At 54.5% G+C, this 24,680-nt stretch overlaps 2 protein-coding genes across 2 annotated transcripts in view; both read left to right on the top strand.

Annotated features, from left to right (window-relative positions):
• The first annotated feature begins 8,707 nt into the window (after positions 1-8,707).
• On the top strand, positions 8,708-21,200 carry LOC135311153 (olfactory receptor 14A16-like). Its single transcript, XM_064440293.1, has 4 exons — positions 8,708-8,977; positions 9,152-9,448; positions 10,058-10,357; positions 20,248-21,200. Exons 2-4 carry the CDS (start codon positions 9,376-9,378, stop codon positions 21,198-21,200), a joined length of 1,326 nt encoding a protein of 441 aa, XP_064296363.1. The 5' UTR covers positions 8,708-8,977; positions 9,152-9,375.
• Positions 10,278-24,680, top strand: part of LOC135311161 (olfactory receptor 14J1-like) — a 109,560-nt gene continuing 95,157 nt past the window's right edge. The window contains exon 1 of the mRNA XM_064440300.1: positions 10,278-10,357. The gene's annotated coding sequence lies outside the window, so the exon portion shown is untranslated. The remainder of the gene's footprint in view (positions 10,358-24,680) is intronic.

The following is a 24,680-nucleotide window of genomic DNA, read 5'->3' as shown; positions in this document are numbered from 1 at the left end:
TCATTAGCTACCGGTGGGTCAGTAGACACTAGATGCTCTAGCGAGGAAGGGTTTGAAAACTTACTTTTCGTATTGACCTTGATCCAGCGGCTCCTTTCTGAGCGAACGGGGCGTCTAGACTGAATCACAAAGTAGGCACAACTGTAAGACCCAGAGAGATCCTTTCCTGCGAGCCTGAGGTCGTAGCTGTAGCTGGTCACATTCGACACCGGGATGGAGACTGCAAGCCCAAAGTCCGCATAGTACTGGACTTCTCTCACATCATCTGGGGACGAGGGGATGGAGCAGAGTAGCTTGATGGAGTTCTCAGATCCATAGACCTGCTGCTGAGGATCCAGGGACAAAGCTGGGGCCATGGGAGCTGCTGGAGAAATAAACAAACAACAAAATCCCCAAACTGATCTGCGGCCTATTGACATTAGGACCCCATGAATTGTCCCAGTGTCGCAACTCAGCCTCGACAAAGGGACTGGGAAAGACGTTGTTCATTCTTCTGACTGTTCTGGGGGCAAAGGGAGAGCCTCGAGCTACAGAGCAGCTTCTGGGGGTCATTCGTAGCTCCCTTTTCTATGCCCTGCTTGAACCACAGGCAGAGGAAAAAAGAGACGTGGTTCTCAGAGATAAGAACTCAAAGCAGCTTCAGCAGCTTCTTTGCATCCACCCAAGTGCAGAAGAGAAGCACTTTTACATGCCCAAAGTGGGAAGGCATGCCATACACCCCAAACCATAATGCAAGGCTTGGGGAGGCTCGCTAGCCTAAGAGCTCCTGGAGGTGACGCGGCTGCTAGGCCAGCTTATTCCGGCTTTCCCAGGGAAATCCAGGAGCACAAAAGGAGCTCGTGAGACGCCAGAGCAACTTCATCTGTACGTTGGCAACCAAGTGCTAGAGCACGATCGTGTCCCGTGGCCCTAAGGGGAGGCGTGCGGCGTCTAGGCTGGTGGTACCCAGGCCGTACAGACAAGACCAACCTACCCTGAACCCTCAGTGAAAGGGGGAGGCTCCTACTGGAAGGAATTTCTTGTCCCGACTCCTCCAGGAAGTACATGCACGTGTAGTCCCCAGCAGATGCGTTTGTAGCTGTGAGATGGAGCTTGGCAGTCGGGATGGAGGAAGGTGCTGGCAGGTCAATTTCCTCCCCGGTTTGATTGAAGAAGCGAAATCCGCCGATTTTCTTCTTTGTCGGAGCCAAGCATATGAGAACGACGCGTTCCCCTTCATAGTAGAAATGATAGGTGGGGTCTGTGGAGAGCGTAGGGGCTGGCAGAGGCTCTGGGGAGGAAAGGAAGGGTTTGGAGGATGGGAGGCAACTTTCAGAGAGGGGAAGGGAAGTGAGGCACCACTTTGCCCCCGCCCCGGTTTTACAAAACACAACTCAGCGTCGCCTCGTTGGCAGAGGCTCGGTTCGGCTGCAGAGCACCTGGTGAGGGGTGAAGCTGCACTTACCCGCAGAGGACTCGGCCAACAGCAGCAGCTGGAGGAGAGCTGTGAGAGAGGGGCCTTGCGATGGCAGGAGGGAGGAGGCTGCAAAGCGGAGAGAAAAAAAGTCACTTTTGCAGCCGCTGCCCTGGGAGGTCCTGCCCCTTTTGGCCACCAGACAAGGGGGCAGCCCCTCCACAACACCACGCGTTCATCCAGCTCACGGCTCCTTTTTGTGCAATCCTAGACGGGCCACGGGGAAACCTGTGGAAACGACTTTGCGTGCCGGTGCGGCCGCCCACGGGAAGAAGAGATACAAGGCTCAACATGCCCCTGGGCTTATCTTTTATGACATGCAACATGTGTTGGGTGAGATTATTTCTCCTGTTTGAAGCAATTTGCTGATTGCCAAGCAATTGGTTGATATCGGCACTGCAAAATGGTGCCTTGAGACTTAAAGAAACGGGGCTGCTGCAGTGCTTGCGGGGGGAGGCAGGAAGGACGGGAGGTCTCTCGGGTCCCACCAAGGCAGAAAGAGGCCCTGAGGGCCGGTGCAGGACAGGAGGAGCACAAGGTCTGGCTGCATCAAATGCCAGGCTGCAGAAAGGCATCTTTGGCGTTTCTGGCCAGCTACGAGGTGGGGGCTGAGGCTTGGATCGGAGATGGGGAGGGCCTGGGGAGACGGGGAGGGCTGTCCCTGGCTGGCAGAGCAGCCCCACACAGCCACGCGCTGCCCCCGGCCCCCAGCACGACCGGAGGAGAGAACAGGGAGAGCAAGAGCAAGAAAACACGTGAGGTGGGATAAAAGTACAGACGGGAAGGAAAGAGAGAAGAGAAACTAAAGAAGTGAAGCAAAGCCAATCACTCCCCACCTCCCCCAAGTACAGGGAGACCCAGCCAGAGCCTGAGCGATGGCTGCCTGTCCCAAACCCCCGTTCCCCCGGGTTCATTCAGTAGCATGACGTTATAGGGCATGGAATAGCTCTTGGGACAGCTGGGGTCACCTCTCTTGCTTGTGGCCCCTCCCAGCTTCTCGCACACCCCCAGCCGAGCCGGGCCGGGCAGAGCGGCAAACGGAGAAGGCCTTGCCACCCTGCACGTGCTGCCAGCGACAGACGAAGCGCTGGTACCTTATCGACACTCGTTTAGTCACAAACCCAAAACGGCGCCGTACGGGCTGCGGTGAAGGAAACTCTCCAGACAGACAGACCCAGGGCCGGAGCCGGAGCCCTGGGTTCTCTCCCTGGCCCGGCAGCATAACCCACCGCACCAATCCCGCACAGGCCATCAGTGCAGCAGCGCCCCAACTCATCCCAACGCCAGTTCTTGTTTCCAAGCACCTTTCTGTCTCTCCATGGAGAGAGTGCAGCACATCCCCAAACCATTGGCCTCTTCCTTTCCGCTTCCTGGAAAACACAGCTTAGACTTGGGCGACTTGAGAGGAATCCAAGCGCCGTCATTTTGGTCTTGACTTCTGTTGGTGGTGCCCTAGAGATTCCCCTTGACCTGCGTTTGGGTGTGTCAGTCAAGAATCATGGAATTATGGATTCTATGTATTATTGTAGTATATAATATAGAAATATATGGTTGGAAAAGGCCTCTAGATCATCAACTCCAGCCAAAGTTAAGCACCAAACCGGTGTTGCCGGTGTGTCAATCCAGGATAAGGTCTCAGCCAACACCAGCTCCTCATAGACCCATAGGACTGTCTGGAAGAGGCAGCAGTGGGGAGCAGGACCCTGGGCCCAGCCATGTGAGCACAGGCCTGGGCTTTTGAGATGAAGGATGTGGTCTGGTGCCTTGGGTGTTGTCATTGCAGCAGATCTAATCAGCTGTTTGCTACTGAATATTGTCTCCCCCGTGCAGAGCATTTGAACATCGTGTCCTTTACAACAGGGTGAGACGCACACGGATGCCTGCAGGTGCGTGTCCCTTCTTCTCAGCTCCTGCGATGATGCTGAAAATCAGTGCTGAGCAGTGGTGGGATGGAGGCAGGCCTGAGCCTTTAAACTCCTGGGACAGAGCTTTGACCCGAGATAGATCTTTCTCAGACATATTATAACTTTGTTTCTCTCCTTGCCTGGGATGAACCAGTCCTAATCTGGTTCTCAGGCCAGGAACCAGACCAAAACAGGAAGCGGAACAGCTGATCAGATCTGATTTCATAACGTCTACACCAGAAAAAAAAAAAAAAGAAAGAAAATGGCGGAACTGATATTTAACAGCCTGACTCATTTGCCACAAAGAAGATCACGTGTCGTGATCCTCTCGGGCACCGCCACAGCAATGAGTTTTCAGCCAAATGTTGTTCTTGTCCTGAGAATATGGGTATCCGTGTGACAGGACAGATCTAACTGCATCAACCACTGGAGAAATGCGTTCTAGAATAGAATAGAATAGAATGGAATGGAATGGAATGGAATGGAATGGAATGGAATGGAATATTTTTCAGTTGGAAGGGAGCTACAACGATCATCTAGTCCACCTGCCTGACCACTTCAGGGCTGACCAAAAGTTAAAGCATGTTGTTAAGGGCATTGTCCAAATGCCTCTTAAACACTGACTCGGGGCGTCATAGACTTCTCTAGGGAGCCTGTTCCAGTGTTCGATTATTGAGGGTCTAACAGAAGGAAAGGGAAGTGGAAAGAGGAGAGAGGAGAGGCGAGGCGAGGAGAGGCGAGGAGAGGCGAGGCGAGGAGAGGCGAGGAGAGGCGAGGCGAGGAGAGGAGAAAAAAGAAAGAAGAACAGGGTTATAGAGAGGAGGATGAAAGACAGGAAGGAAGATTGGATTGAAAACCAGGAAGGAGAGAAGGAGAAAGAAGGGATGATGGCAGCAAAAGCGAGGATGTGAGAGGGGTATAAGGCAGAAGAAGGGCTATAGCTGGAAGAAAGGAAAAGAATGGAGAAGGGAGAGGGGAGGAAATGAGAGACTAGGAAAAAGGAGAAATAAATATATGCATGGGGAGGGGAAGGGAAGGGAAGGGAAGGGAAGGGAAGGGAAGGGAAGGGAAGGGAAGGGAAGGGAAGGGAAGGGAAGGGAAGGGAAGGGAAGGGAAGGGAAGGGAAGGGAAGGGAAGGGAAGGGAAGGGAAGGGAAGGGAAGGGAAGGGAAGGGAGGGGAGGGAAGGGAAGGGAAGGGAAGGGAGGGGAGGGAAGGGAAGGGAAGGGGAAGGGAAGGGAAGGGAAGGGAAAGGAAGGGAAGGGAGGGGAGGGAAGGGAAGGGAAGGGAAGGGAAAGGAAGGGAAGGGAAGGGAAGGGAAGGGAAGGGAAGGGAAGGGAAAGGAAGGGAAGGGAAGGGAAGGGAAGGGAAGGGAAGGGAAGGGAAGGGAAGGGAAGGGAAGGGAAGGGAAGGGAAGGGAAGGGAAGGGAAGGGAAGGGAAAAGAGAAGACAAAGTGGGGAATGAGAGACTCACCGAGGAGTATCACGAGGCAGTAGACGATCATGGCACCGTGATCCAGGGGGTGCTCAGGGCTCTGTGCTGGCCTGTCCAGGAGAGGAGCGTGCTGCCTGGTGGCTCTGCCCTCCCTCTCCATCTGTCTGACTCAATCTGGGTGGTGAGAGGGGCAGAGAAAGGAAGTACAGCATAATGAATTGATAATGAAGTAGAAGCCACTAACCACATCTGGGAGCTTGGGAGAAGCTACACCCTGGATGTTGCATGTCCTGGGTCTGTCACTGTGTTTTTCAAAGATCTTTTACTCCGCACATGTTCTAGATCACCTTTGGGCTGTCTCTGCTCCATGAACCATAGTCCACCTCCTCCCTGTCTTGAGGTGGGGCAGAGGGTGGCCGTTATCTACTCTCTCTTGACTTAGGTGTCTTCCTCGCTATGAGCGACAAAGAAGATCAGGAGTAAGCAATGTCTTTTATTCTTGTTCCCATTTCCCAGACCACAGGATCCAACCTTCCCCTTCTGTTTTTCCCTAGCTCCCATCATGCCTGCGACCAACCCAAGTGTGCTAAGACTAGAGATGTCTGTAGTCTAGTCACCTGCAGCAAAATGGCTGGGAAGGGACATCTGCCAACAGGTAGCACGAAGATGGTTTCCTCAACTTCTTCTTGCATTGCATCAGAACTGGGATAGCATAGGCGGGTGTACTGAGGCCATTTTGGATGATTTGGAATCTGCAGAAGACTCAAGGACCCATCTGAAGATACATCAATATCCAGTTAAAACACTGGTTTGGATGTTCAAAGCAAGGGAGAATAGAAACAATATCTTTCTTCTTCCTCAACTGAAATAGAGAAGAGGCCGCAAGTGAGGCACATTTTGAGCAAAAAATAGAATCATAGAATGTCCTGAGTGTGAAGGGACCCACGAGGACCATCGAGTCCAGCTCCTGTCCCTGCACAGGACGCCCCAAATTCACACCGTGTCTCTGAGGGCCTTGTCCAAGTGCTTCTTGAACATCGCCAGGCTGGTGCCGTGATGCCTCCCTGGGGAGCCTGTGCCAGGGCCCCACCACCCTCTGGGGGAAGAGCCTTTCCCTAATGCCCAGCCTAACCCTCCCCTGGCACATCTCCCTGCCATTCCCTCGGGGCCTGGCGTTGGTCACCAGAGAGCAGAGACCAGCCCTGCCCCTTCTCCTCCCCTTGGGAGGGGGCTGCAGAGCGCCATGAGGGCTGCCCTTGGCCTCCTCTGCTCCAGCTGAACAAACCAAGGGACTTTAGGTACTCCTTGTACAGTTTCCCCTCTAAACCCTTCCCCAACTTCATGGCCCTCCTCTGGAAGTTCTCTAGTAGCAGCTTTATGCCCTTAATGTCCTGTGGCGCCCAAAGCTGCACCCAGCACTCGACGTGAGGCCGCACCGGCTGTCGCAAATGCAGGCTTGTGGATACGGCCGACTTCACCGCATTGTCACAAATACAGCCTTGCCTATCCTGCCCACTACACCAAACTGTCGGGAGCATGATTTGTTACACGGCTTTAGTTAGCAATTTAAGATTTATTAGTAATTTGGAGATGGATCACAATATTATGTTGTATAATTCTTAACAGCATCAGCCAATTCTAAAACCACAATTTGATGGAATCTTTTACTGTCAACACAGCGACTTAAAGATTCGAGAATGGCAAGGTTCACTCTATTACTTAGAGAGAAGAAGTGCACAAAGGAAAATATGAGCTATACTTGAGTTAGAATGATTCACAGAGGGATCACGGATGCAGGGGAAAAGGAGGACCCTCCCATTGAGTCACGAGGTTCAGAATAGACCCCCTTGCTTTCTAAACTTCTTTCAGAGAGAAGTCTAGGTGTGGCTAGGTCCAATCTTAGTCTCAGACTTGGTCAACAATTTATAAGAATAAGGTTAATATATATATAGTTGACTTGCACAGCCCCCCCCACCCCCCACCCCCCCCCAAGAGTGCCTGATGCACCCTAGGGCACGTTTGGCTCTCTTGGCTGCCAGGGCACACTGTTGGCTCAGTATTTGATCAAATAACACTTTAATTATCAGGGCCATAGGATAAGCACATGTTATCTTTGTTGTGGAGTTGCTCGGTAAATCACCTGGCTTGGAACAAGTCTATTGTCACTAGCTGAAAAGGTTTGAAGGAGGCCCTCCAGATGTCCTAGACATCAATGCAGTCAACGTGGTGTTGGCCCACATCTGACATGATGATGGGGCCTAACGCTGAGCTGCGCTGCTACTGTCCCAGGTGCATGGCATGGTTTTGGGGGAGGAAGCTCTGCATTCCTCAATATTTTGGGGGCTCAGGTGTGGTCAAGGCATTGAAGCAATCCCCAGTGCAAGGGCATCCTAGGAGCAGAAGGAATCCTCCCTGAACTGGATGTGTCCTGCTCACTGGTGCCACACTGCCTTTCTGCCCTCGCTTTGTATCTTCTGATCTGATCCTTCTTTGCCCTCATCACTCTCCTCCTCTGATCCCATTGGTGCCTGCATGTGCAGCTACTGCTGCTGTACCTGTCCTGCTGCTCCTGCTGGCAGCCCATACCTGCCAGAAGAGGAGAGTTCTGTTTTTTCCAACTTCAGTTGCACTTGATGATCCCAGAAACCTTTTCCAACATTCATGATTGTATAATTCTATGATTCTTGACTGACACACCGAAACGCAGGTCAAGGGGAATCTCTAGGGCACCACCAGCAGAAGTCAAGACCAAAATGACGGCGCTTGGATTCCTCTCAAGTCGCCCAAGTCTAAGCTGTGTTTTCCAGGAAGCGGAAAGGAAGAGGCCAATGGTTTGGGGATGTGCTGCACTCTCTCCATGGAGAGACAGAAAGGTGCTTGGAAACAAGAACTGGCGTTGGGATGAGTTGGGGCGCTGCTGCACTGATGGCCTGTGCGGGATTGGTGCGGTGGGTTACTGCTGCCGGGCCAGGGAGAGAACCCAGGGCTCCGGCTCCGGCCCTGGGTCTGTCTGTCTGGAGAGTTTCCTTCACCGCAGCCCGTACGGCGCCGTTTTGGGTTTGTGACTAAACGAGTGTCGATAAGGTACCAGCGCTTCGTCTGTCGCTGGCAGCACGTGCAGGGTGGCAAGGCCTTCTCCGTTTGCCGCTCTGCCCGGCCCGGCTCGGCTGGGGGTGTGCGAGAAGCTGGGAGGGGCCACAAGCAAGAGAGGTGACCCCAGCTGTCCCAAGAGCTATTCCATGCCCTATAACGTCATGCTACTGAATGAACCCGGGGGAACGGGGGTTTGGGACAGGCAGCCATCGCTCAGGCTCTGGCTGGGTCTCCCTGTACTTGGGGGAGGTGGGGAGTGATTGGCTTTGCTTCACTTCTTTAGTTTCTCTTCTCTCTTTCCTTCCCGTCTGTACTTTTATCCCACCTCACGTGTTTTCTTGCTCTTGCTCTCCCTGTTCTCTCCTCCGGTCGTGCTGGGGGCCGGGGGCAGCGCGTGGCTGTGTGGGGCTGCTCTGCCAGCCAGGGACAGCCCTCCCCATCTCCCCAGGCCCTCCCCATCTCCGATCCAAGCCTCAGCCCCCACCTCGTAGCTGGCCAGAAACGCCAAAGATGCCTTTCTGCAGCCTGGCATTTGATGCAGCCAGACCTTGTGCTCCTCCTGTCCTGCACCGGCCCTCAGGGCCTCTTTCTGCCTTGGTGGGACCCGAGAGACCTCCCGTCCTTCCTGCCTCCCCCCGCAAGCACTGCAGCAGCCCCGTTTCTTTAAGTCTCAAGGCACCATTTTGCAGTGCCGATATCAACCAATCGCTTGGCAATCAGCAAATTGCTTCAAACAGGAGAAATAATCTCACCCAACACATGTTGCATGTCATAAAAGATAAGCCCAGGGGCATGTTGAGCCTTGTATCTCTTCTTCCCGTGGGCGGCCGCACCGGCACGCAAAGTCGTTTCCACAGGTTTCCCCATGGCCCGTCTAGGATTGCACAAAAAGGAGCCGTGAGCTGGATGAACGCGTGGTGTTGTGGAGGGGCTGCCCCCTTGTCTGGTGGCCAAAAGGGGCAGGACCTCCCAGGGCAGCGGCTGCAAAAGTGACTTTTTTTCTCTCCGCTTTGCAGCCTCCTCCCTCCTGCCATCGCAAGGCCCCTCTCTCACAGCTCTCCTCCAGCTGCTGCTGTTGGCCGAGTCCTCTGCGGGTAAGTGCAGCTTCACCCCTCACCAGGTGCTCTGCAGCCGAACCGAGCCTCTGCCAACGAGGCGACGCTGAGTTGTGTTTTGTAAAACCGGGGCGGGGGCAAAGTGGTGCCTCACTTCCCTTCCCCTCTCTGAAAGTTGCCTCCCATCCTCCAAACCCTTCCTTTCCTCCCCAGAGCCTCTGCCAGCCCCTACGCTCTCCACAGACCCCACCTATCATTTCTACTATGAAGGGGAACGCGTCGCTCTCATATGCTTGGCTCCGACAAAGAAGAAAATCGGCGGATTTCGCTTCTTCAATCAAACCGGGGAGGAAATTGACCTGCCAGCACCTTCCTCCATCCCGACTGCCAAGCTCCATCTCACAGCTACAAACGCATCTGCTGGGGACTACACGTGCATGTACTTCCTGGAGGAGTCGGGACAAGAAATTCCTTCCAGTAGGAGCCTCCCCCTTTCACTGAGGGTTCAGGGTAGGTTGGTCTTGTCTGTACGGCCTGGGTACCACCAGCCTAGACGCCGCACGCCTCCCCTTAGGGCCACGGGACACGATCGTGCTCTAGCACTTGGTTGCCAACGTACAGATGAAGTTGCTCTGGCGTCTCACGAGCTCCTTTTGTGCTCCTGGATTTCCCTGGGAAAGCCGGAATAAGCTGGCCTAGCAGCCGCGTCACCTCCAGGAGCTCTTAGGCTAGCGAGCCTCCCCAAGCCTTGCATTATGGTTTGGGGTGTATGGCATGCCTTCCCACTTTGGGCATGTAAAAGTGCTTCTCTTCTGCACTTGGGTGGATGCAAAGAAGCTGCTGAAGCTGCTTTGAGTTCTTATCTCTGAGAACCACGTGTCTTTTTTCCTCTGCCTGTGGTTCAAGCAGGGCATAGAAAAGGGAGCTACGAATGACCCCCAGAAGCTGCTCTGTAGCTCGAGGCTCTCCCTTTGCCCCCAGAACAGTCAGAAGAATGAACAACGTCTTTCCCAGTCCCTTTGTCGAGGCTGAGTTGCGACACTGGGACAATTCATGGGGTCCTAATGTCAATAGGCCGCAGATCAGTTTGGGGATTTTGTTGTTTGTTTATTTCTCCAGCAGCTCCCATGGCCCCAGCTTTGTCCCTGGATCCTCAGCAGCAGGTCTATGGATCTGAGAACTCCATCAAGCTACTCTGCTCCATCCCCTCGTCCCCAGATGATGTGAGAGAAGTCCAGTACTATGCGGACTTTGGGCTTGCAGTCTCCATCCCGGTGTCGAATGTGACCAGCTACAGCTACGACCTCAGGCTCGCAGGAAAGGATCTCTCTGGGTCTTACAGTTGTGCCTACTTTGTGATTCAGTCTAGACGCCCCGTTCGCTCAGAAAGGAGCCGCTGGATCAAGGTCAATACGAAAAGTAAGTTTTCAAACCCTTCCTCGCTAGAGCATCTAGTGTCTACTGACCCACCGGTAGCTAATGAATTGCCCGTATGCTTGCCTGTGAATTCACCGTGAGTCTTACCTCCATCCCCTCCTGTCCTGTGACCATCCGCCTCTCTGCCTCAGCCTCTCTACCCATCTCTAAGTGAGCTCTTTGCCATACCTGCCCATTTGGTTATGAACAAAAATAAGGATTGATACTGGAGGGACGGATCTCAGTGGAAAGAAGGTCTCTTTCCTTTCAAGATGAGTCCATGGCTTTCTACGACAATCCATGATTCTTCTGTGGGGCTACGCACCATAGAATCCCAAGAGCTAACCTCTAACCACCTCCCAGGGACCGCTACAGCTCATTTTGAGTAGGTGGTAGGTGGCCAACGCAGCTCACCATCTTATTTGTAGGCCCATCCATCCGCCTGCCACTCCTTTGTCGCGGCCCGGCCATCCCTCGACTCCCGTGCCCATTCCCATGATTACCGTGGAGGGGGTTTGCAGCGGTGGAGGGAAGTTCACCTCCTTCCCTCTAAGGTGTGCTTAGCCATTGCTGGGCTTGCTCACCGTGGGAGTCGCCGTCTCTGCTGGGGGGAAGGTTGCGTCATGGTAAAGTCACTGGTGATTCCTTCCCAGGCCATAAATTGAGCTGGATTCGAGAGGTCGTTGTTGGGGGATCATTCTTCACCATCAATGGCCTCATCTTTTTCTTCTTCCACTCCCTGATGAAGAGAAGCGGTAAGTATTGTACTTCCTTTAGGCCACTCTCAGAAGCCTGGGAGTGTGTTTTCTTTACCAAATAATGATCCGGTTGGACTGTTTTTCCACTTCCATTTCTAAAAGAAGAAAGGAAGCAAAGAAACCTTTTGTTTGAAGCTGTGTTGAGAGGATGTTCTGGACAGAGAGAATCTGAACAGGCTTGCCCCTCGCCCCTCCTCCCTCCTCTGATCCACGCATTTGTCTCCCTTAGAGGGCCAAGACTGAGGAAAAGCCCCTTCCGATGCTGCTGCTGCTGCTTCCCTCAGCTGCGGATCTGGAAGCGGATTCTGGATGGATTAACGAGATGAAGGAGAAGAAGAATCCCCTCAAGGTTTTGCTCTGTTTAGCTAAGGCCTTCCTTTCCCTTGGGCCCTGCCTGATTCCTCGCTGCCCGCCTCAGCGTCCCCAGGAGGCAACGCGGGGCATGTTCAGCCGGCCTTGCTTTGGCTGCTCCTTCCCCCTGTGCAGATCCCCGTGTCTCCCAACCTGCCTCCAGTCCTTCCGAGTAAAGCTGGACGTTGTGCCTTGGCCTCGAGGGTCTCCTGGAAAGATGCGCGTTCCCACGCTCCGTCCCACCGAGCGTGCTTGTGTGAGCGCATGCGTGTGCGCTGCTGCCCCGCGTGAGGCGTAATCCCACAGCGTTCCAGTTATAGCTGGTCCTTATTTGCCTTTGAAAGCGGCTGGGGAAACAATGGAGGCAGGCACAGGAAGGGTGAGGATCACAGAATCCCAGAATCCCAGGTGGGAAGGGACCTCAGGGGTCATCTAGTCCAACCTTTCTAGGAAGAGCAGAGTCTAAACATGACGGCCCAGCACCCTGCCCAGCCGACCCTTGGAGGTGTCCAACGTGGCCGAGTCAACCCCGTCCCTGGGGAGATTACTCCAACGGTTGGCTGCCGTATTGTTCTTCCAGCAAGTGTCTGGGGAGTTGAAGTCACCCATCTGGACCAGGTTCTGTTGGCCAGAAGCTTGCTTTAGTGCCCCAAATAGCGCTTCGTGGGCTTCGTCACCGTGGTTAGGAGGTCGATAGCAGATGCCCACTGTGAGGTCCTGCTTGGAGACGACCCCTCTGACTTTAACCCAGAGGCATTTGATAGAGGGGTCGCAATCACCATAGTTGACTTTGATACATTCAAGGTGTTCCTTGATGTAGAGTGCAACCCCTCCACCTCTTCTACCCTGCCTGTCCTTACGAAAGGGCTTGTAACCATGCAATGCGATGCCCCAGTCGTTTGAGGTGTCCCACCGTGTTTCAGTTACTCCTAGGATGTCGTACCCGTCTGAGGGGGCACGGAGCTCCAGCTCCTCCTGTTTGTTACCCAGGCTGCGTGCATTTGTGCACATACACGTGAGGTGATTCCTGTTCTGTTTCACCTCTTGGGAGACGGCTAAGGAACCTTTGTCACCGCACTGCTTGGCCTGACTTACTCCCCCGTTGGATGTGCTGGTGTGAACATTCCCACCACGGATCCCACCCCCCAAGCCCTTCAGTTTAGAGCCCGCCTCACCAAGTTAGCCAGCCTGCCGCTGAAGATTCCCTTACCCATTTTAGACGGATGGATTCCATCCCTCCCTAGCGTGTTGTACTCATTGAAGAACACCCCATTGTCATAAAAGCCAAACCCCTCACGGTGGCACCGGCCACGGAGCCAGGAGCTGATATACATTATGCACCTGTTTCTGGCTGCTCCCTTCCCTCAAACTGGCAAAATGGGAGAGAAGATCACTTGGGCGCCAATGTTTTTCACTTGCTCCCCCCAGGGCTCCAAAGCCTTCCTTGATTTTACCCAGGTGGCGGCTCTCGGTGTCGTTCGTGCCTCCATGAAATAGTGATAGCGGATAGCAGTCTGCTTTCCTGATGATCGTGGCACCCTCTCGGCCGTGTCTCGGACCTTGGCTCCTGGGAGGCATCGTACCTCTCGTGACTCCCTGTCCGGCCGGCAGATGGGTGCCTCAGTACCCTTCAACCGAGAGCCACCCACCGCGAGCGCTCGTCGTTTCATTTTACGATGGCCACGGCGTGTTGCTGGTGCGGCTTCCCCTTGTGGGGGACTTTGCAGACCTTGCTCGTGGGCGTCCTCGGTCACTAATGCTGCCTATCTGTTTCTGATTGTGATGGTGGAGGGTGCGGGCTGATGGGGAATCCTGCTCCTGTGAGTCACCGGGGTCCGCGGTGCCTCATTCTCATGGGTGCTGGCCACGGGAACGTGATTCTGAAGCCACCTGCCTATCTCTGCCTCAGCCCTCTAACACTGCGCAGCCTCTTCACCGGTTCCTGCAGTTGGGCCGCCTGACGGGACAGGCCGTCAGCCTGCGCACACCTCGCGCGGGTACTTACCTTATCGTCAGGAGAGGGGTTTGGGCATTTGCCGCAACCCGCCGCCCGTACGGGTGGGTCCTTCCTTACCAGACCCGCCTGGGCGGGCGCGCCTGACATCTCGGGGGCTTTCGCTGCACGAACAGTGGTTTCAGCTCTGAGGCGAGTGCCCACCATCCCACCTGAGGCCGAAGCACTCGCCTGAGCTGTGGACCTACAAGCGGGCTGCGGCGCCCCTCCTGCTCGCTCTGCCTGTGCATACTGCCACGCCCTTCCGGCACGCCACGCCCTTCCGGCACGCCACGCCCTTCCGACGCGCCACGCCCTTCCGACGCGCCACGCCCTGTTTGCTCACGCTCCCTAGGGGCCGTTTACATCTCCCCACGCCGCGTCAGCTGCGCGTCAGCCTCGCTCGCGAGCGCGGCCGGCTCCTGGCGGGTCCCTCTGCTCACCCCCGGGCTTCCCGGGTGCGAGGAACCGCTTTGCCTGCCCCGATCTAGCGCTGCGCCACGGGGCTCGCCCCGCCGCCGCTGAGCTCCTCGCCGGCTGAGGAGGAAGGTGGGAAGAGAGTCCCCAGAGCAGAAGAGGTCCTTTGCTGAGAGAGCCGCCCAACAGCCCGCGCTGTCGTTCTGCCTCCTCGCCCGGGGTCGTCCCGGTCCTTGATGTGAGGGCAGTGGCGTCCAGGGGGTGCAGGGGGTGCCGCGAGACCCACCGCATGGGGGGGGTCAGGGAATATGTGGGGGGAAGCTTGGACGGCTGGGGTCTCTGGGAGAGCAGTGAGGGGGCACTGAGAAAATGGGGCAATGTGGGGCAAAGTGTGGGTTTGCCAGGCACTGCAGGAGTGAAGGGCGCAGTACGGGTATAGCGAGGGCCGTGGGAGGAGCACATGGGGCTTTGTAGGGATATGGCGGTGGGGCTGGCCAAGGGGGGACTGTGGGGTTAAGGGGTACGTGAAGAAGGGATCTGGCATTCTTGAGGGCTGTGCGTATGATATACGGGAGTTGTGGGGCTAGAACACAAGGGGACGTTTAGGTTGGAAACAAGGAAGACATTTCTTACGATGAGGGTGGGCATATGGCACCCGTGGGACTGAGATCAGGGTAGGCTTTGGGGTTGCTGGGGGCTGTAGGGATGGGCTGTAGGGCTCTGAGGCTGGGTTATGGGGTTTGTAGGGGTAGATGGATGGATCATAGAATCGTAGAACCACTGAGGTTGGAAAAGACCTCGAGCATCATCAAGTCCGACCGTCAAACTGACACCGCCAGGCCTCCAAAACCTCGTCGTGAAGTGCCACGTCTACATGTTTGTTGAACCCCCCCAGGGATGGCGACTCCCCCTCCTCCCTTGGCAGCCTGTTCCAATGCCTGACCGCTCTTGCAGGGAAGACATTTTTCCTTATATCCAATCTAAACCTCCCCTGATGCAGCTTGAGGCCGTTTCCTCTTGTTCTATCACTAGTGACCTGGGAGCAGAGACCAACCCCCACCTCACTACAACCTCCTTTCAGGTGGTTGTAGAGAGTGATAAGGTCTCCCCTCAGCCTTCTCTTCTCTAGGACAAACAACCGCAGCCCTATCAGCCACTCCAGTTCAAAGCCACACAGCTACAAGTGACATCGCACGTACTGGCACAATCCAGGGGCCTGTTTCTGCCCCGGCACCTACTCAGGCCTTTATGACATCACAGAAAGGTGCAGAAGCCAGGGTCCAGCTTCTGCCTTCAAAGCGACTCAGCTACATGTGACATCAACTGGCACAGGAGAGAAGCAAAATATATATTTTATTAATGTATTACAATGAGTTAACAAGATTTGTTGGCAAACGTGACAGTGGTTTGACAAGATTTGATGGTGTTGCGTTAACGGTAGGAGTCTGAGGAGTGGCTTGGGAGAGACCCTGCCTTTGATTCCCAAGGTTCAGGCAGGACCCCCTTGCTTTCTAAACTCCTTCTCCGAGAGGAGTCTAGGTGCGGCTAAGTCCAGTCTTAGTCTCAGACTTGATCTAAAGCTGTGTAGCAAATCATATTCCCATCAGTTTGGTGGAGTTGGTTGATACAACCTTGTGTATCTGTGACAACTTGGTGTAGTCGGCCGTATCCACAAGCCTGCATTTGCGCCATACGTCCAAAGGTGCTGCGAGAGGCAGCCAGCGTCAAAGCAAGGACTCTCTGTGTGTCATGCTTGAAAGGTGATCTTCCTGGTGCTTGTTACATTATTCCTGGTTTCCTCCAGAGCTCATGGTGAGTTTTCTGGACCATGACAGGGCTTTTATGACCACCTCTTCTGAAATGGTTGTTGTTTTCCGTAGACACAGAAAAGCCCCGTATACATCCAAGCAGATGCTGTGGGGAGAGCCAGCAAGAACCTGATGAGCCACCCCCATGGCTGTTCCTTCCTGGGAAGTAGTCTGTCCTGAGAAGGGCATCCAGCCTCTGCCAGTCCCTGGAGGGGGAAACCAGCAGTGTCTGTGTCACCTGGGGATACAGAAGGTGATGTTTGCAAGAGCACCCTTCATCTGAACTACTTTGGATGGGTACCTGAGGATGAGCTTTCATGTCTTGTATGACAAATACTGATTGAATAGGCATTGCCCCCAGGGGCTACCGCAGAAGCATACTGCCGGTTTTTTTTTTAATTATTATTTAATAAATGCTGCCACTCTTCGTGAAATGACAGGAACACCTGAAGGATGCCTTCATTGACAGAACTGTTGATGCCTTATTCACAGACGACCCACCAGGTTTGCATCTCAGGGAATGAGATGCCAGAGTCCAAGGGAAGGATGGTTCGGGCACTGCCATGGGATTTGGGAAACAGAAGCGTGTTCTCTTCTCCCTGTCTCCTGGACACCTAAAGACAACTCACCTTCAAGTTTAGGTGTAGCCAGGAATCTCATGAGGCATGGAATACCAGTTCCTGGCTTCAAGGAGCTGGCCACATGCCTTGTCTCTTTTCCTCAACGAGGGCTTCAATGCCTGTCTCACTTGTAGACTCTGTCCATGGGTGTTGACATTACCTGAGCAACCTCCTCTGAAAGGATTAACAGGGTAGGCTGTTATTTTTGGAGGGTACAGGGACAGTAAAAGAGAAGACCTTGGCTTTGGGCAAATAGAAAAGGGAAGCAAAGGACGTGGTCAGGGATTTTGGGGGCACTTGTGAAGCAGCCCTGAACCAGATGGGAGTGAGTTGTGGGGTCAGGGAGACCCTGAGAACTCTCCTTAAGTTGAAAACATGAAGGGGAAGGAAGGCCAGCAACATCCAGGCTGGAAGGGACCTTGGGAGGTGCCTTCATCAACCTCCTGCTCGAAGCAGGGTCAGACATACTACTCAGGGCTTTATTGAAACACGTCTTGTCACATTCTGGGATAGATCCAGTGCGTGCTCCATGGGAAAGCATTCCTTATGCTGGAAAAGCTTCTCCCCACATCTAGCCTGACCCTCTCTTGTTTCAGCCCATTGCCTCTTGTCCTTGTATCATGGACATGAGCCTGACTCCTTCTTCCTGGGAACTGTGCAATGCTGCTACATCTCTGCTCCTGTCTGAACAACCCCAGCTCTCTAAGCCTCTTCTCACAGTACAAGTTCTCCCACCCTACTGATGTTGGTGGCCCTCCACTGAACTGCCTCCAGTTTGACAAGGGCTCTCTGGCACTGTGGGATGTCAACACTGAGGACGATACTCTGGATGCGGTGTACAAAGTGCTCAGCAGAATGGCTGTGCTCTGGATCCTACAGACCAGGACGTTGTTGGCCTTCTTTCTTGATTGCTCATCTTTTGCCCAATGTCACCCAAGGACCACCAAAGCCTTTCCTGCAGAGCTGCTGCCCACCCAGACCCCCTCTGGCCTATGTCGTTGCATGGCTTAGTGCACCTAAGGGCACAATTTACCGACTCTCCTGAGGTTCTACTGGCCCATGACTCCAGCTTGACTTTGTCCTTTGCGATGGCCACCCTGCCCTCCAGTGCAGTCTCTGCGCTACTCAAGGTGCTGCCGTCTACAAATGTTCCTGAAAAACCACTCTCTCACCTTCTCTTGTCCTTAAAAACACATCATATAATGCAGGTTGCAGTCTAGCCCCCTGCAGGCCCCTACGAGCCAGATGCCTCCAGGCAGAGTACCACTCATTCACCACGTCTCTCTCAGCCCCACCATCTCTCTGGTTCTTTACCCATCTACTAATCTAATGATATACATGATAATCAGAGAAATTAGATCATTCCTTGTCACCTTCCTCAGTGTCCTGTCCAAAGATGGGACAAAAAAAATGTCATTATTTGTCCAACTATTTTTATAATAGGAGTAATGACCCAGCAGGAAAGCAGTGACTCCCCCGGCTGAGGGAGGGAACCTCAGGGATTCATTCAGCCTGTTTCACAGCAGGTTCCCCTGGAGCCCCAGGGACACCTGGAGGGAGCCGCGAGGGGCAGAGAAAGGGCTGCCTGGGGCTGGGCCTCTGCTGCTGAGCTGGGCTGGGCTCCTGGGACAAAGGCAGCTGCTGGCAATGAGGCAGCGCTGCCGAGAGACAGCTCTGCCCAGGAGCAGCTCCTCTGCCAAGCGCAGCAGGGCTGAGGGCACTGCCTGCAGGCACCGAGGGCAGAGGAGCCGGGCAGGGAGAGGGGAAAGGCAGCCTGGGCTGGGGGGATGCTGGGAGCTGACTGCAGGGAAGGATCTTCACAGCCCTCTGCATGGTAAGTCTCTGGGTGGAGGAGAGTGTAGCTGGTGTTCTGGGAGGGATATCCAAAAGCTGCTGCATCCCACAGCACAGGTGACCCTTGAGGAGGACTCTCACAGCTGCCCTTGCACAGAGGAGGAGGACGTGCTGAGGAGCAGCACTTCCCTGCGGCACTGTCAGAAGGACAGGGCACGGCGGCTGCCTTCGCCCGGGGATGCTGCAGGGCTTTGCAGGCACGTGTGCAGGCAGGGGTGCCCAGGGCTGTCCTTGCGAGCAGGGTCCCTGCGCCCCAGGGGTCTGTGTGCTGGGGCAGGGACTCTGCCGCCTGCCAGGCTCAGCACTCAGCCTGCCCGGGGAGCTCCCCACAGCGCTGTGGGGACAAGCTGTGGGTGGAAGGAGTGACCCTGGCAGGGCAGGGTCCTTCTGCTGTCCGGAGGGTGCAGCGTGGGTCAGGGCTGCTCAGGCTTCTCCATCAGCCTGAGGACATTTGCAGAGGGTCATTTGAAAGATGGCAGTCAAGGTCGGGGGTTTCCTGAAAGGGAAGAAGTCTGTGCTTTGTGTCTTCTCTTCCTGGTTGTCTGGGTGGGCAGTGGGAGATGGGAAGTTGTTTCCCTGCTCTGGCGTAGGCACTGAGACCCCTGTTCACGTTAGGACCTGTCTGAGCTGCTCCTTAGCCCCCGCACGCACAGAGCTGAAGGATGGGCAGGATGAAAGAGAGAACATTTCCCAGCAATGCCATGGGAGGAGGGACTCAGGCATCTCCCTGCCATCCCCTGCAGTGCAGATGCTGTCCCTGGAGCAACCCCTTGTCTCCCCCACACCCACAGAGCAGAGCCTGTGCTCTTAATACACTGGGGCCATGACCAGGAGTTGCCCTTCCAGTAGCCTGACCACCAAAGATTTGTATTTTGTGAGGCTGGCAGTGATCTCAGCCTCTCTTCAGGACGTAACAAATGTAGGCGATGGGAGTCTTGCCTTGGGAGGTGCTGCTGGGCTGCAGGCTGCCCCCCAGCAGGGCAAAGCTCTCCATGGCATCTCTGTGCTGTGCAGGAGCCCCATGGAGATGACGCCTCACTGCTGAGGCCATGGAAATGCTGCTGGGTGGCTGTATGTGGGCAGGTGTAATGAGCCCCCTGTGCCCCTGGCTGGGAGGGCAGAGCTGAGATCCTTCTCACGTACGATGGGGTTTGGAGGGGTTTTGAGATCTGCACTCCGAAACTGGATTCCTCTGCTCCCAGCAGCATCCTGTTTCTTTTGGAGGGAACACCCGAGTGCAATAGTCCTCCAGCTGAAATACCTCATCTACTAGGTGGGTCACCTGGTCATAGAAGGAGATCAGGTTGGTGAGGCAGGACCTGCCTCTCATGAAGCCATGCTGGCTGGGCCTGATCACCTGGTTGTCCTGCACATGCATGGTGCAGTCACTCAAGATGAACTGCTCCATATTCTTCCCCGGTACCAAGGTCAAGCTGACAGGCCTGTACTTCCCTGGATCCTCCTTCTGTCCCTTCGTGTGGATGGGTGTCACATCAGCAGTCCTCCAGTTACCTGGGACCTTTCCTGTTACCCAGGACTGCTGATAAATGATGGAGAGTGGCTTGGCAAGCTCCTCGGCCAGCTCCCTCAGCGCTCTCAGGTGGATCCCATCCAGCCCATTAAACATGTGATTGTCCAGGTGGAGCAGCAGGTCATAATCTCCATCCTCCTGGATTATGGGGGGTCAGCACAGGGCAGCTGAGATCAGGGCTGATGCAAAGGCTGGCTGTCTTCACTTGGCACTAAGGGAAAGTCCTTTTGCCTCTCATCACCCACAAGATTCCACGTGTAGCAGAAATGCCAGGGATTTCTGCATTCAGAGTGCTCCTCACCTGTGGTGGGCAGCTGGAACAGAACACACAAACCAAAATCCCTGCAGCTCTGCTCTACACTCAGGTGAGTTGGGAGGGAAAATTCTAAAAAGTTCTTTGATATCATGATGGATTTAATCTGAGATCAACCCATGGTCCTATTACCCGGTTGCAGTAGGACAGGACTTACTCATGCAGAAGGGCGGTTCTGTAAGAAATGGTATAGTTTTTTCTCAAAGAAGTCTGCCCTAACCTCTCACTTCCTTTATCTCCTTGTTCAGTGCTCCACACCCAGAGGCAGCAGATGTCCAACAGCAGCTCCATCACACAGTTCCTCCTCCTGGCGTTCACAGACACGCGGGAGCTGCAGCTCCTGCACTTCTGGCTCTCCCTGGCCATCTACCTGGCTGCCCTCCTGGGCAACGGGCTCATCGTCACCGCCATCGCCTGCGACCACCGCCTCCACACCCCCATGTACTTCTTCCTCCTCAACCTCTCCCTCCTCGACCTGGGCTCCATCTCCACCACTCTCCCCAAATCCATGGCCAATTCCCTCTGGGACACCAGGGACATCTCCTACGCAGGATGTGCTGCACAGGCCTTTCTGTTTCTCTTTTTGATATCAGCAGAGTTTTATCTCCTGACGGTCATGGCCTACGACCGCTACGTGGCCATCTGCAAACCCCTGCACTACGGGACCCTGCTGGGCAGCAGAGCTTGTGCCCACATGGCAGCAGCTGCCTGGGCCACTGGGTTTCTCAATGCTCTGCTGCACACGGCCAGTACATTTTCACTGCCCCTCTGCCATGGCAATGCCCTGGGGCAGTTCTTCTGTGAAATCCCCCAGATCCTCAAGCTCTCCTGCTCAGACACCTACCTCAGGGAGGTCGGGGTTACTCTGGTTAGTGCCTGTGCAGCATTTGGGTGTTTTGTTTTCATTGTGCTGTCCTATGTGCAGATCTTCAGGGCTGTGCTGAGGATCCCCTCTGAGCAGGGACGGCACAAAGCCTTTTCCACGTGCCTCCCGCACCTGGCCGTGGTCTCCCTGTTTATCAGCACTGCCATGTTTGCCTACCTAAAGCCTCCTTCCATCTCCTCCCCACCCCTGGACCTGGTGGTGGCAGTGCTGTACTCGGTGGTGCCGCCAGCAATGAACCCCCTCATCTACGGCATGAGGAACAAGGAAATCAAGGATGCTTTATGGAGAGTAATCCAATGGATGCTGCTTCACTGAATATAACCTGCCTCCCCTCCTCTGCACAGTTTCAGAGTTTATCTTAGAGCACGAGTCTGCTTTTTGCTGTTGTGATAATCCAACTTTCTAATTTTCTGGGTTTATACTCCTACTGTTGAGGTTTGATCCTGTTGTGTCTGACCCTTGCACAACACCCTGTCAGGTGTGGCCTCTCTGCTTGCAGCTCTCCAATAAAAGGGGATCTCCCGGCTGCAGTGCCTGAAGGCTGGCCTCTTCCTCCAAACCTGCTTCCAAGAAAATGCCCGAGGAATTGGTCTTTTAAAGTTTCTGCTCTCCTTTTGTTCTGAGTGGTTTTGGAGTTAAGGTCTTGGTAACGTTGGGTTCCACTGGATTAAAGGTTCTGGTTTTAAAGGCTCTCTTCTTGGTGTCCAGTGGCAGTGGAGATGGTCCATGAGCTCCCCATTACTTCCTCAGGTTGCTTCATGGATGACAGGAGTGATGGCAGATACCAGACTCTCTGGAAATGAATTTGGAGGGGTGAGGAGAGGGTGGGGACTCACCATGTGTCCTGGGGTTCAAACGAATGGAGTCTTAGAAGGTGAAACAGCCTCCAAGGGAAGTCCCCAAAAGTAAAGCACTGAATCAACGTATCCACAAAGGAGGACTCTGCAGTGCCATGGAGTGAGGGGGAACCCAGCAGGCACAGGAGAGGGATGCAGGAGAGATGCAGGAGGTGCCTGAGCACCCCCAGGGCCAGGAGTGTGGTGCTTCCCTGGGCAGTGGGGCTGGTGGGAGCAGAGAAGGGGGCAAACTGAGTCAGACTTGGGGATCACCTACAGTATGAATTCAGGAGAGCCAGAGAGTGACGAGGCTCTGTTTCCTCATGGCCTTGTGGCCTGCAGCAGCCCTGGGGCTGACGGGGAGCCTGAACCCCCCGCTCTGCCCCAGCGGCTGCTGTGCCCTGCAGAGGGGCTGGGGCTGTGGTGTGAGTGCCCAGAGCTCTGCAGCACCCTGCGGTGGGCAGCGCTGCGGAGCCAGCCCAGCCTGGGCTGCTCGGCTGGGCTGTGCTGGGCTGGGAGAGGGCAGGGGAGGTGGGGAGAGCTGGGGAGGGGCATGGCTGGGCTGGAAAGGGCCCGGGAAAGAGCTCAGTGCAGAGCTAAGGTGTGTGAGTGTGCAGGGCCGGGACAGACAGCACTCACAGTGCAGAGCCAGGCGTCATGGTGAAGAAAGCAATGCATCAGAGGTGCAGAAGAAAGGGGCCTCGCCTGGGCCATGTTGCCAGGACACCCCAGGGAAGCTGCCCCAGGAGGCTGTCCCAGACCAGTCCCACACACTGGCCATTTCCATCGCTGGCCGCACACCCCAGCTCTGAGGAGGGACCTTTGCTGCATGGTCACCCCCATCCTCCTCTGGGCCTTCATGACACCCAACTCCAACCGCCATTATTAATAAAATGGAAAACAGTTTCCTGCTGACAGTCATTATGCGACAAGTCCCACAGCTCTTGCCACAGCTGGGCTCTCAGCCAAGCCTGTTCTCAGGCAGCTCCAGCTCAGTCAGGTGCTTGTCTCAACCAATTTTGGAAATCTCCATTGACTGAGATCCCACCAGCTGGCCTGGGTCCTTGCTGCGGTGTTTGTCTCTGAGGGATTTCTCAAAAACCCAGCTCTCTCAGCCTCTCCTTGTCCAGAAGGTGCTCCAGGCACCAACCATCCTCCTGGCCTTGGCAGGACTTGCTCCAGTCTGTCAGCACCTTCCTTGTGCCAGTGAGCCCCAGGCTCGACGCAGCAGTCCTGATGTGGTGGTGCTGTAGTGGGTTAGCCTGTCCAGGATAGAACGACCTTTCCTAAAGTCATCTTTTCAGCAGCATCTCTCGGCACAAAGGCCCTTTCCATTACCCTCCAGTTATTTCCTCCCTGTACTCTTTGGTCATTCAGATACCTCTCACCTATGCAGCAGCTTTGAGCTTCAGGGAGTTAGAAGTTTTCAGTAGTCTAATGGGCTCTTTAGCCATCTCTTAATTATGTTCATATCTACCTTTTGTATCTCCCTAGCTAAAACATTTCTGATAAGGTTATCCCTTGAGAGAGGCGGCCTCATCAGAGGCAGCTCGTACTTAGCATATGGTTGCAGAGTGTGTTTTCCTGATCACGAAAACTGGCCATGCTTTAATTTTCTTTCCTTACAAATAGTAAAAACCCTTCTGTGCCTGTGTGCAGCCAGTTCTCGAAGGAGAGTGGGGGGAGTTGGTGCAATGGAGCTGTAACATCCAGCTGCAGAGACCAGTGAAAAAGTATGATGCAAGGAAAAGTGATCTAAGTCCCAGGTGGCCAGGGACAGAAATGGCAGGGCTGGGGAGGTGAGGAGCAAAGCTGTCCCTACAGTGTCAGACCTCAGGGGACTGCTTCCCTACCTGCCCGGACCTCCTGAGGAGACAATCTGGATCAGTATCAGTTGGACTATGCTTCTATCCCCTCTTCTTTAAAATGAAAATCAATAGAATATACCCTTTAAAATAAACTCAGAAAAACCCCAACATTTTTATTAGGTACAGTATGAACATTTCCTCCATAACCACACTATGAAAAAACTCCAATTAGGTGTGCAAGTCTTAAAGACTTGAAGGAAATTACAGGAAGAGACAGAACTTGTTAGAGCTTTTTGTATTTTAATGAGCTCCGTGGTGCATTAGCGGTGAGTCCATGAACCTCAGATGCTGAGAAGACTGAACGAACTTCTCAAGAAGTCAAAGTCAGAGCAAAACCCAAAGTACCTGAAGCATCAATGAGGCCCATGAGGGCCATTACTGGCAAAGCCTCCCTAGGGCCTCGTTAGAGCAGCTAATTGGAGGCTGTGGCTGTAGAAAGGGAAGAGCCCTGTGCAGGTGGCTGTAATGCAGAGAAAAACCCTGATTTTATCAGAAAGCAGAGAGGCCAAGCCCTGACCCCCAGCCCTGGGAAGGTGGATCCTGCCCCTCACACGTGGTTCAGGGCTCTTTCTGGGGACAGTGGGACACGAGGCTGAGCAATGCCAAGCATGGAAAACCTGTGCAACGTGTCCCGGCATCCTCAAGCAGGGACGAGGAAGAAACAAAGTCCAGAGCCTCAAAATAAAGTTTCTCCTGGAAGGCCTCAGTGGCCATAGCCAAGGGGACAAAGACCTTGGTTCCTTTGGGCCTTTCAGTCTTGGCAGAGCCCTCGGCCATCTCTGCTGCAGCCTGTCCTGCACTATCCCGTGCCGGCACGTTTTCCCCTTGCAGAAGGCCAGATCCCTCAGCTTCTCCATGCAGGCCCCAAACCCCACCTGGCAGATAGCCTCTGGAGCCTCTCGAGTTCCTCCTCTTCCTTCCAGAACCGGGAGGCTCACACGCAGACACACTAGTCTGGATGTGGCCACACCACTGCTGATTCAAGGGGTATGAACGGCTCCCTTGTGTTGGCGGCCATGGTCCCCCTAATGCAGGCTTGTATGGGGTTGGCCTTATTCATGGTGAGCAGGCACCACTGGCTCGTAAAGCCC

The sequence above is a fragment of the Phalacrocorax carbo genome, unplaced genomic scaffold (genome assembly GCF_963921805.1).
Source record: "Phalacrocorax carbo unplaced genomic scaffold, bPhaCar2.1 SCAFFOLD_54, whole genome shotgun sequence".
Lineage (NCBI taxonomy): Eukaryota > Metazoa > Chordata > Aves > Suliformes > Phalacrocoracidae > Phalacrocorax > Phalacrocorax carbo.
This window is presented reverse-complemented; position numbering and strand designations above follow the sequence as displayed.